The sequence below is a fragment of the Myxine glutinosa genome, chromosome 2 (genome assembly GCF_964187855.1).
Source record: "Myxine glutinosa chromosome 2, kmMyxGlut1.1, whole genome shotgun sequence".
In the NCBI taxonomy this organism is placed as follows: domain Eukaryota; kingdom Metazoa; phylum Chordata; class Myxini; order Myxiniformes; family Myxinidae; genus Myxine; species Myxine glutinosa.
This window is the reverse complement of record NC_136262.1, coordinates 88137629-88150861: the sequence shown is the minus strand read 5'-3', so window position 1 is coordinate 88150861 and position 13233 is coordinate 88137629. Positions and strand designations below refer to the sequence as shown.

The 13233-nt window shown below is 43.7% G+C and overlaps 1 protein-coding gene across 5 annotated transcripts in view; it reads left to right on the top strand.

Moving 5' to 3' along the window:
- Window positions 1–1080: 1080 nt before the first annotated feature.
- LOC137421616 (E3 ubiquitin-protein ligase RNF115) overlaps window positions 1081–13233 on the top strand; it is a 100321-nt gene continuing 88168 nt past the window's right edge. The window contains exons 1-3 of one of the 5 annotated variants that reach the window (XM_068107844.2): window positions 1081–1213; window positions 1390–1466; window positions 9511–9569. In XM_068107844.2, coding sequence (XP_067963945.1) covers window positions 1392–1466; window positions 9511–9569 — 134 coding nt within the window. In that variant the 5' untranslated portion in view covers window positions 1081–1213; window positions 1390–1391. Of the gene's footprint in view, window positions 1214–1234; window positions 1467–9510; window positions 9570–13233 lie in introns of those variants that run through there. The other 4 variants (XM_078771196.1, XM_068107846.2, XM_068107843.2 and 1 more) reach the window with 4 other exon arrangements.

Below are 13233 nucleotides of genomic sequence, written 5' to 3'. Positions count from 1 at the left end.
TATCGAGTCCTCTCGAGGGCTTTGCGCAGCGGGTCTTATAGCTACGCCCCCCGAACCTTCTGGAACACTCTCGATCCTTCTCACCACGCCCTGTGACGCAACGCCGCCGTCACCACCTCTGAACTCTGATTGGCGGCTCCTGCTTACCGTCATCGCTTCTGCCGCTCCGCCTCGGTCCTCCTGACCTTCCGAGCCTGCCTCGTGTTACTCGCCCAAAATGAACCCAACGTTGACGCAAAAGGGCATGACGCTATGGACGTAGGATTGTCGGTGGAAGTAGGGCCTATTCTCCTGGCTCTACTCAACGCAGACTAACAAGGAAAAATGACTAAGCTTACAAATACTAAGACATAACTATACTATCACGAGGCTACATGTTGCTTGTGTGACTAACTATGGGGGGCAAATTTTAACCTTTATTAGACTCACTTGACAGATTCAAAACCGCAACAATATATATATATATATATATATATATATATATATATATATATATATATATATATATATATAATATACACACACATACAAATATATACATATGCACACACATACATGTACATATACATGTACATATATAAATAAATAAATAAATATTTATTTATTTTCATACAATATATGTGTGTCAAGGCGAGAACAAACAAAGTCAAGAACGAGATCTGATGCAGTGAGTGCTTTTGGATTCAAAATCCAAAGCAACTTTTTTTGGAAAGTACCTGAAAGTCTGGACTGAACCTAATGGAAATAATGGGAAAGTCCGCTTTCGTTTCGTAGAAATGGTCGCCCAAATGGAATGGGTACCATGAGATGAATACTCCAAACACCTGCCGAGACACAAAGTCATGGTTTAAGTTGCAAGAATCACTAATAGAACAGTATACCGTTGGTGGATGAGTTATTACGATCGAAAGATGGCGATTATGTTGAAGCCTAGAACTTTGAACTGTATTGTGTAAACACTTTATGAATATGCCGTTTACAATTTGTTTCTATCATGAGCACGCACATCCGAAGGTATTAAAAAGTATCCATGACGACAACGTTCGTCTTGATATTTGTACACGCAAAGATGACCATGACGATGTTGTTCGCCGCAGCAGCTTTTACGTTTTACGTTGTTTGGCTTCTGCGCCGTCGATCGCCCCATCGTTGTTCGGGGCACACACTTCATATTTGACCTTACTTTTAATACAGCTTAAAGAAAAGATGTAAGGTGATTAACATCAGTTTGCGCGATTTAGAGAAGTGTCACAGATCAGACTGAGTCCGTTTCGTGTTCGTGTGCTTCTTTCCTTGTTCCGGATACAGGCGGTCTCTCCGTTGTCCCCGGTTCCACCTTTCGGTTTCTGTGATTTCTCATTCCGTGTTCTATCGTTACCTCATTCGCAGTCATGGCGGAGGCCCTGGCACTGCAGCAGCGATATTATTGCCATCGATGTACCCGAGAAGTGCTACCCGAGCTCCCGGTGCGTTCCCGTCCATCGTCACCTGTCTCGGTCTGTCTTGCGTGTACATTTCCTTGTCCCTCACGCAGTGTGTGTGTGTGTGTGTGTGTGTGTGTGTGTGTGTGTGTGTGTGTGTGTGTGTGTGTGTGTGTGTGTGTGTGTGTGTGTGTGTGTCTGTGTGTGTGTGTGTGTCTCCACGTGTGGGGGAAAAAAACGGTTCCAATGACAGACGATGTGAACGAACATTGATTACTCTGAAAACGTCCTCATTTTGGGGATTATGGTTACTGTTTTGGGGGAGATAGGGTTGGCACCAAATTCGCCCAGACAGTCAGACACTCACAGGTAAGGCTTAAGGGTTGGCGGCAAAATAGTGCGGGATGTCATTGTGGTTTCGTGTTGTGCACTGTGTTTAATCACCACAACTGCTAGAGTTGTAAGTCTGATTACTGTAATCTTCTTCATCATTTGACAAGATAGAGCTGTGAGTCTGATTACTGTAATCTTCTTCATCATTTGACAAGAATCAAGATGGAGCTGTGAGTCTGATTACTGTAATCTTCTTCATCATTTGACAAGATAGAGCTGTGAGTCTGATTACTGTAATCTTCTTCATCATTTGACAAGATAGAGCTGTGAGTCTGATTACTGTCATCTTCTTCATCATTTGACAACATAGAGCTGTGAGTCTGATTACTGTAATCTTCTTCATCATTTGACAAGATGGAGCTGTGAGTCTGATTACTGTAATTTTCTTCATCATTTGACAAGATAGAGCTGTGAGTCTGATTCCTGTAATCTTCTTCATCATTTGACAAGATAGAGCTGTGAATCTGATTCCTGTAATCTTCTTCATCATTTGACAAGATAGAGCTGTGAGTCTGATTCCTGTAATCTTCTTCATCATTTGACAAGATAGAGCTGTGAGTCTGATTACTGTAATCGTCTTCATCATTTGACAAGATAGAGCTGTGAGTCTGATTCCTGTAATCTTCTTCATCATTTGACAAGATAGAGCTGTGAGTCTGATTACTGTAATCTTCTTCATCATTTGACAAGATAGAGCTGTGAATCTGATTCCTGTAATCTTCTTCATCATTTGACAAGATAGAGCTGTGAGTCTGATTACTGTAATCTTCTTCATCATTTGACAAGATAGAGCTGTGAGTCTGATTCCTGTAATCTTTTTCATCATTTGACAAGATGGAGCTGTGAGTCTGATTACTGTAATCTTCTTCATCATTTGACAAGATGGAGCTGTGAGTCTGATTACTGTAATCGTCTTCATCATTTGACAAGATGGAGCTGTGAGTCTGATTCCTGTAATCTTCTTCATCATTTGACAAGATGGAGCTGTGAGTCTGATTACTGTAATCTTCTTCATCATTTGACAAGATGGAGCTGTGAGTTTGATTACTGTAATCTTCTTCATCATTTGACAAGATGGAGCTGTGAGTCTGATTACTGTAATCTTCTTCATCATTTGACAAGATGGAGCTGTGAGTCTGATTACTGTAATCTTCTTCATCATTTGACAAGATGGAGCTGTGAGTCTGATTACTGTAATCTTCTTCATCATTTGACAAGAAAGAGCTGTGAGTCTGATTACTGTAATCTTCTTCATCATTTCCGCCGTACTCCGCCGCAAGGCTTCTTCTGCTCAATACCCGCTCCACCCCATCATGCATCTCTGCCATCAAATCAAATGGACTCCTCCGACGACCCAGGTACATTCACCGTGGCTCCGGTCGCAAGTTTGTTTATTTGCAATCAGGTCACTCCATCCCCGTCCTCTGGTCGGCTCAGCGCACTCTCACTCTTCGTCCCAGCGCACCTGGTCACAGCAACCCACACGATCGCACCTCTTGCCTACGAACCCTGGCTAAATCACCTGAATTCATCCCTGCTGTTCAAAACAACATCAAGCTCACCCTGTTCAACACCCGGTCCCTCAACAATAAATGCCTCATCCTGAACGAATACATCCTGGATAACAAACTGGACTTTCTCTGTCTCACCGAAACCTGGCAACAACCTCTGGACTACTACACACTCAACCTCACCACACCCAATGGATATTCCTACGTCAATAAACCACGCTCGGAGGGCCGAGGTGGTGGAATTGCCGTTATCCACCGTCAAGACATCAAGACCAACCTCATCTCCATCTCATCTGCTCCATCATTTGAACACCTGGCTTTAAAACTCTCTGGTCACACGCAGTCAGTCATGGCTGTCGTCTACCGCCCTCCCAAACCACACCCATCATTCCTGTCTGACTTCTCCTACTTTCTGACCCAGCTATGTTCCCTCTCCCCCTCAATCCTCCTCCTTGGTGATTTCAATATCCACATGGACTCCACTGACTCCACAATAACCACTGACTTCACTGATTTACTCACCTGCTTTAACCTCACTCAACATGTCGACTTTCCTACCCATATCCGTGGTCACATTTTGGACCTTGTCTGCTCCACTGGATTAAATTTGCACCATCTCTATGGCTCCGACCTCACCCTCTCTGACCACTTAGCCATCACTCTGACCATCAACATCCCCGCCCCAACACCAAGGCATTATCGCACAATCAACTTCCGTAAGCTAAACGCTCTTTCACCTACCTCATTCTCATCCACCCTCTCTGAAAAAATGTCCACTTCTCCCTTCATTGACCTCCACACCCCTTCCGACCTCACTGACTACTACAACCACACTCTCTCCTCCTGCCTTGACCAGCTTGCGCCTGTAAAAACCAAAACAGTTTCTTTCACCCATTCTGCTCCCTGGTTTACCCCTGAACTCCACCTGATGAAAACTCGTGCTCGCCAACTTGAAAGACTCCGCAATAAAACGGGTCTCACAGTTCACTCCCAAGCCTACAAGGACCACATACAACACTACAAAGATGCCCTCTCCCGCGCCCGCTCTGCCTACTACTCTCAAATTATCCACTCTGGCTCCGGAAACCCAAAAGCACTCTTCTCGACAATAAACAAACTCCTCCGCCCCCTGAACACCACCACCCAGTCATTCACAGTAGACAACTGCATCTCCTTCCTCTCTTTCTTCCAACGCAAAATTGACAACATCTACAACAGCTTGACCACCGCCGCACCCGCTCCCCCTCCAACCACCTGCCCCCCCTTGTCCTGCCATCCCCTGTCTCGGTTCTCCCCAATCTCTCCTACTGACCTCTCTGAACTCCTCATAGGAATGAAAACTGCCACCTGCACTCTTGACCCCATCCCCTCCAGCTTTGTCAAAGCCTCCCTCCCTGCTCTCTCTCCACTTATCATTGCAACAATAAACTCCTCCCTGTCTACAGGCATCGTCCCACCTTCCCTCAAAATTGCTGCTGTTACCCCCATTCTAAAAAAACCTGGTCTAAACCCTGACACCCTAAACAACTTCAGACCCATCTCCAACCTACCCTTTCTGTCAAAAGTTTTGGAACGCGCTGTAGCCACTCAACTCAAACATCATCTCTCTGCCAATAACTTGTATGAAACATTCCAATCCGGATTCCGCTCCAACCACAGTACTGAAACTGCTCTCCTCAAAATCACCAACGACCTTCTCCTCTCCTCTGACGCTGGCAACCTCAACATTCTCGTCCTCCTCGACCTCAGCGCTGCCTTTGACACCATCGATCACACTATCCTCCTCACCCGACTTGAATCCACCTTTAACGTCACCGGCACTGCCCTCTCTTGGATTAAATCATACCTCTCTGACAGATGCCAGTTCATCTCCATCAATAACTGCAAATCCCCCACTGCTCCCCTCCCCCAAGGTGTCCCCCAAGGTTCAGTTCTTGGCCCCCTCCTCTTCATCCTTTACCTGTCCCCGCTCGGTCACTTAATCCGCCGTCATGGTCTCCAATTCCACTGCTTCGCCGATGACATCCAGCTTTTCATCTCCACCAAGTCCGTCTCCACCGACACCCACTCTATCCTGACAAACTGCATCACTGAAATAAAATCCTGGCTTCAAATCAACTTCCTCAAGCTTAACTGTGATAAATCTGAAATAATCATCATTGGCCCAAAAACGCTCACAAAATCCACCCATAACTTTGCCCTCAACATCGACGGTATCCCAGTATCCACCTCCCCTCACATCCGGAATCTTGGCGTCATCTTTGACCAAACCCTTTCCTTCGACAAATACACTAAACAGATCACAAAGTCAGCCTTCTTTCACCTGAAAAACATTGCCCGTCTCCGCTCATCCCTCTCCTCCACGGCTGCAGAAACCCTCATCCACGCCTTCATCACCTCCCGTCTGGACTACTGCAATAGCCTCCTCTATGGTTCACCCTCAAAAATCACCAATAAACTCCAATACATTCAGAACTCCGCTGCCCGTCTACTCACTCATTCCCGGACCCGTGACCACATCACCCCCGTCCTTTACAAGCTTCACTGGCTCCCCATCCCCCAGAGAATCCAGTACAAAATCCTCCTCTTGACATACAAAGCCCTCCATAACCTGGCCCCATCCTACCTGGCTGACCTCCTCTCCAGACACACTCCCACCCGCAACCTCCGCTCTGCTGGTACCAACCTCCTGACCCCCTCCATCCGGACCAAATTCAGATCCTGGGGGGACAGGGCCTTCTCCATCGCTGCTCCCACCCTCTGGAACTCACTACCTCACACCATCAGAGACTCCTCCTCACTCACCACATTCAAAACATCACTAAAGACCCACCTGTTCAACGCTGCATTCAACATTCAACCCACAGCATTTAACCCCTGACTATCTCTTCTCCTTCTCCCTCCTTTTGCTTTAAATATTTCCCTATTGATTCTTGTCTTGTCTTTTTGATTCTTGTCTTATATATATGCCGTATATCGCTGCTGTTTGTTTTCTTGATTCTTGTCTTTTTGCAATTGTTGTTTTCATGTATTGTTATGCATTATGTTTTCCACTCTGTCAAAGCGCCTTTGGGCTTCTGGAAAAGCGCTATACAAAATAAATGAATTATTATTATTATTATTATCATTTGACAAGATGGAGCTGTGAGTCTGATTACTGTAATCTTCTTCATCATTTGACAAGATGGAGCTGTGAGTCTGATTACTGTAATTTTCTTCATCATTTGACAAGATAGAGCTGTGAGTCTGATTCCTGTAATCTTCTTCATCATTTGACAAGATAGAGCTGTGAATCTGATTCCTGTAATCTTCTTCATCATTTGACAAGATAGAGCTGTGAGTCTGATTCCTGTAATCTTCTTCATCATTTGACAAGATAGAGCTGTGAGTCTGATTACTGTCATCTTCTTCATCATTTGACAAGATAGAGCTGTGAGTCTGATTACTGTAATCTTCTTCATCATTTGACAAGATAGAGCTGTGAGTCTGATTCCTGTAATCTTTTTCATCATTTGACAAGATGGAGCTGTGAGTCTGATATCTGTAATCTTCTTCATCATTTGACAAGATGGAGCTGTGAGTCTGATTACTGTAATCGTCTTCATCATTTGACAAGATGGAGCTGTGAGTCTGATTCCTGTAATCTTCTTCATCATTTGACAAGATGGAGCTGTGAGTCTGATTACTGTAATCTTCTTCATCATTTGACAAGATGGAGCTGTGAGTTTGATTACTGTAATCTTCTTCATCATTTGACAAGATGGAGCTGTGAGTCTGATTACTGTAATCTTCTTCATCATTTGACAAGATGGAGCTGTGAGTCTGATTACTGTAATCTTCTTCATCATTTGACAAGATGGAGCTGTGAGTCTGATTACTGTAATCTTCTTCATCATTTGACAAGATAGAGCTGTGAGTCTGATTACTGTAATCTTCTTCATCATTTGACAAGATGGAGCTGTGAGTCTGATTACTGTAATCTTCTTCATCATTTGACAAGATGGAGCTGTGAGTCTGATTACTGTCATCTTCTTCATCATTTGACAAGATGGAGCTGTGAGTCTGATTACTGTAATCTTCTTCATCATTTGACAAGATAGAGCTGTGATTCTGATTACTGTAATCTTCTTCATCATTTGACAAGATGGAGCTGTGAGTCTGATATCTGTAATCTTCTTCATCATTTGACAAGATGGAGCTGTGAGTCTGATTACTGTAATCTTCTTCATCATTTGACAAGATGGAGCTGTGATTCTGATTACTGTAATCTTCTTCATCATTTGACAAGATGGAGCTGTGAGTCTGATTACTGTAATCTTCTTCATCATTTGACAAGATGGAGCTGTGAGTCTGATTACTGTAATCTTCTTCATCATTTGACAAGATGGAGCTGTGAGTCTGATTACTGTAATCTTCTTCATCATTTGACAAGATGGAGCTGTGAGTCTGATTACTGTAATCTTCTTCATCATTTGACAAGATGGAGCTGTGAGTCTGATATCTGTAATCTTCTTCATCATTTGACAAGATAGAGCTGTGAGTCTGATTACTGTAATCTTCTTCATCATTTGACAAGATGGAGCTGTGAGTCTGATTACTGTAATCTTCTTCATCATTTGACAAGATGGAGCTGTGAGTCTGATTACTGTAATCTTCTTCATCATTTGACAAGATGGAGCTGTGAGTCTGATATCTGTAATCTTCTTCATCATTTGACAAGATAGAGCTGTGAGTCTGATATCTGTAATCTTCTTCATCATTTGACAAGATGGAGCTGTGAGTCTGATATCTGTAATCTTCTTCATCATTTGACAAGATAGAGCTGTGAGTCTGATTCCTGTAATCGTCTTCATCGTTTGACAAGACAAGGTTGCGTGATGTTAAGAGTGTCCCCTTGAGTGTGGGAAGTCAGCGGTTCAAATCCCGGTCATACCAGACTTTTAAAATGATCCGTGCTGCTTGTTTGCTTGACGCTCAGCATTTAAAAAGGATGGAGCACGGACAATCAACCATAGGTTGGTAATAATAGCACAGGCTTTTCTAGGCCGAATGGCTTTCTGCATCAAAAGTTTAAGCCTTGTAAGGGGACTATTATTATCGTCGTCGTCGTCGTCCCATACTCTTGACAGCGTCGGTGCAGTTGGCAAGGGTTATGCTGGGTGGTTTGCCACTGCCTTCCCAGCAGTCATGGCAGGAATTTGTAATTTGTTACAGGGTATCAGCGACGTCTCGTCTTATCCCTGCGAAGAACACCGTGAGATATTTAACATCCACCAATGAATGTAGCAGACCGGTGACCCATCGGTTCAACGTCCATCCGGGGGACGGCGCACTCTTTGGTACAATTCCCCATAGCCGCGAAGCACCAATCTGATTTATATTTGAGTCGGGAATCAAACCCAGACGAGATGGCGCAAAAGTACACTGCCCCTGTACAGTTGGCGCATCGTGGTTGGTAAGCATGGTAATAATTAATATAAATGTGGTGCTCAGGGGTGCAACGAGGATTATCCTTGGGAGGGGCGGAGGGGGCGCTCGGTTTACCTGCTAGATTGATAAGTAGTCGAGGTCCCCAAAATATTAAAGCACTGTGCAAAATCAAGGCAATGGGGTGAGAGTGCAAGAGTGTCAATCACAGTTTGTACTGAGATACCATTACTGCGATGCACTTGAGCCAGTAGTGCTAATCTGGTCAGACGATTTTCTCCCACACTTGAGCCAAGGAGGGGGTTCGAGCCCCCTGAGCCCTTCATCCCCCCAGTTTGCACCAGTGGTGATGCTAAATAAATAGTAAATGAGGACACTGACCCAAATTGTCCATTTGATCCACCACTGGCAATGGAACTGGTACGATTTGGAGATGTCAGGGTTTGAAAGCCAGAATGTCCCATTTTAATGCGAATGATATGTGATTTCCTGCTATATTTGCATGGAAATCATTAAAAGTTTACAACCCATGAGCTAGTTACGTGTTGTTGGGGGTCATGGGTTTTGATTGTGTATAGTAAGTTCTCTCCCATTTGGTGTGTTTATTATGGGTGACAACCGTAATTGGAGTATGGTTTTTGTGGTGGTTAATATTATTATTATTATTATTATTATTATTATTATTATTTCACTAGACCACTTTGAGTTTTCTAGAGAGTGGTTAAAAAGCAGATTAACAACGGAAAATGTCGTTGCAGGAATACACCTGCCCGACGTGCCAAAGTGGGTTTATCGAGCAGCTTCCTACAACACAAAGGTAAGTCGTCGAACAACATTGTAACCACATTCGGATCATTTTATTATTATTACGATAGCGTCATTGTAAAAGTGAAGCATTTTTTGGTGGTGACCTATTTGTAATTGTTTAATGGGGAATTCCATGGGGGTTTCCACCTGTCTGATTTGCAGAAGTTTTGAACGAGTGTTTCGGTTTCGTTACATGAATCTATTTGGTAACTTGATTTGATGAAGTCCTTTTCACAATCTCAGTGAATGGTGTGAAATGTGTCTACTGGTCAATAATACTATTTCGGTGAAAGGGCAATAGTGTCTATTTAAATATTAAACGAGATTTGCACGATTGCCGACTGCTTGGGAAAGATTTGATCGTGCTCGTTGAGAATATAAGAAGTCAATAACAAAGATTGTTAATCTCTTGGGAATATTAAACTAAAGTGTTTTTCAGGCATTTATGTATTCTGATAAAGCTTTAATGACTTACAAAAAATATATTTTCAATTTATTTTCTTTGCAATTCTATGAGCGTAGACTTTGTACATAACAAGGTGAAAGAGGCGTGAAGGCAACACACCTTGACAAGTATAATGGCAGTAGGACAACACGTATACACAACAATGAGAGGTACGAACAGATAGAGGTGAGGGAAGGAAGCATAGCAACCTGCATGTAAAGGAGGGTTATTGAGTATAGAAAATATAATGTGTAGGGATGCAGGGTGACCTGAAGTGGTGGTGCACTACCAACCTGAAGCCCTGGAGGGTAAATTATGATTGAGCAGACTGAAGAAGCTTCAACAAGAAGGAGAAAAGAGGACAAAGCAGTGGAAGTGAGCTTGAATTTGGGGGTGAAGGAGGGAGAGGAGGTGGGTTGCCTCAAGGGACCGAGGGGAGACTGATGGATGACCAGGAGCATAGGGAGCGAGACTTTAAAGGAAGTGGTTAAAGAAAATCAGAGGCCACAAACTAGTCTGCGTTGAGAGACGGCAGCAGGCTATGCTTTGCTTCTTTGTGGAAAGTGCCAATGATGTTGAGACAATCCAAAGCATGTAGGAAAAACGGGTGGGAAGTAGTGTCACCAGCCCATCGGGTAGACCATTACTCCATTGACCTATGGATAAAGACCTTCAAGGCTATGAATAGCTCTGATTAACCAAGGCAGGACTTGACATGATGGAAGATTTTGGAATCCAGCTTTGATGATATTGTTACGTGTGTGGGGGTAGGTAATGAAATATCTTTGTCGAGATAGAATTGTATAGATTAGCGTGCCCTGATTGTCGCAAAGAAGAAGAACATCTTGATGTAAATAAGGCAGCTCTGTGTGTTCTGATTAAGTGTGACGTGTGGCCATACGGAGGGTGGCTCGTGTGCTATGTAGTTTAGGGAGTAAGAATAATCCCCCTGTACGTCTTACCTCTTGTGATCTGACCTTTTTTGTTATAATAAATCGGCCGGCGATAAGATGAGGGCTGTCAGGAAATGAACTGAATTTGGTCTTTTACACACCCATGCGCACCGTCAGCAGCCTCGATATAGGTGAATAGAAATATTCCTCGGCGATTTGGGCTCGCCTCCCTCACGGTCCCTCTCTCCCTCCTGTGGCAGCGTCCACGTCTTGTGGAGAAACTGTGGGAGGTCGGTCCACCCAACGTGATGAGCTGTGTGGCTCTGGGAATTCTCATTCTGTAGGTGTGAGGCCAGGCAGCGTGGCAATGGACTTGGTGCGGAGAAGGCTTGTCTGTGCCGCGTCTGTCCTTAGTGTGTTGGTAAAAGCCATGGAAAGTACGGAGAGAAAAAACGAGGAAGGAGAGGCGTTGTGGTCTGTGGAAGTGTAAGGTGTGGAAGAATGTAATGAAAGTCGAAGCGAGTGGAAGGGAAAAACTCTGTCTCGGTTGATGACTAAAGTGGAAAAGGCTATAGGCGAGAAAAGCTTCAGCTGAAATGCAAAGACGCAAAATACAAAAGCTTTGAATGGCTTGTGTATTTGTGATTTTTAGGCTCGCAACCATTACAATATTATTATTTTTTGTGCAGGTTTTGAGATTTTTTTCTAATACAGCCTCTAAAACCTTAATTTTATTTCAATTGAATTACATACTTAAATTCTGCACTGTGGAACACAAATCTCTTTATTGGCACTAAACCTCCTAAGATACTGGAACAGTCCATGTGGTCTGACCTGGTTGCCTAGCGTTTAATCTGGTTGCCCAGTTTAGAATCCGATAGGTCGCTGAGTGACTGCATCAGTCCCCTGCCGCAGACTTGCTGCCGGATCCCATATCCACGGTCGTGTTACCAATCAATCACGATCTCAAACAGATTCCTTTGGAGCCGTCAGATGAAACTGCAGCGAGCAAGCAAGATGAGCTGGAGACAAAGTCAGGTTAAACAAGTGTATTGTTTAAAAAGAAGTACATAAGTACAGGATCAAACAATCCTAATACTCGTAGTAATCCCCAATTGTTACCCACTACCGAAAACACGCCCACAAAATAGACCAATCATTGGATGGGAACCTTGAGTACCAATACCTTAGGCCTTCAGACACACACAGTATAAGGACACCACAGGACAGCAGAGTTACTTGGCCAAACCCGGTAAATTGCATAGAAAGGAGAATGTCCAGGTCCGTGATTGAGCTCCAAGAGAGGTGAGGGACATGGCCTGGAGAGTGGGCGTGACTCCGGTAGGATAAGGCATGTCTTATCTCCTCTATCTCTCAGCTTGTCCAGGGTGCAGCCTTCAGCACAGAGCTTCTGGGTTCTCTTCTTACTTCCTGTCAGCCCACGCCTTTATAGACTGTCCTACCAATCACAGATGATAATCCACCTCAGATGATCCCCCATCTAAAACCATGATCTTTTTTACACCCACACCCCTTCCCCTCCTCCAAGCCCACCTTTTTTTTTTCAAATGTCCAGTTTTTCCTTCCTGAGATTTTCCTCTGTATCAATTGTACCCCCTCAATCTTCCCCGCATCCCTTATTTGTCCAAGTCTCCCTCTATTTTGTCCTTCGCCCTCTGCTGTTCTTGTGCCCCACTCTCTACTGTTCCTTTTTTAATATTCAGTCCTGATCCATTCTGTGTTCTAGATCTTCCACGATCCTTAACTTCGTATACAAAAAAAAAGAAAGAAAAATAAAAGACATTGAAAAGAAAAGAAATCATCAACGAAAAATAAACTTTGTTGCTTGTCTCGGAAGATTAGTCTAAACCTTTTGTTTCCGATTCATAGTCTCCCATTATATTGTGAAAAGGGAACCTGCAGTCTTCCCAGCAATCATTTCGTGCAGGAATTTGGACTTTGGCCAGGGTGCCGGAAATTACTCGCCTTCTCGTCGGGAAAGAAGACATGGGATCTTTAACGTTCACCAACGACCAGTGCTTGCAGATGGACCCTCCATCCTAGCGTCTTTCCGATTAATGGCTGATGCATTGGTACATTCCCCTGCACGTTTATATCTTAGTGGGTGACAAATATGAAAGCTAAATACTCATTGGCATTTGGAATAGGAGTTTTTAAAATTAATTTAAACAGTGTTTGATGGATCTGGAATAATTTGCGTGTATGAGTATTTAGCATCTAGGAAGAGAAGACATTGGAAGACTTCGGAGTACATTTTGTAGGAATTTCAAGTTGCTTGTAAACTGATAGATAAATTGCAGTATATTGGGGTCACA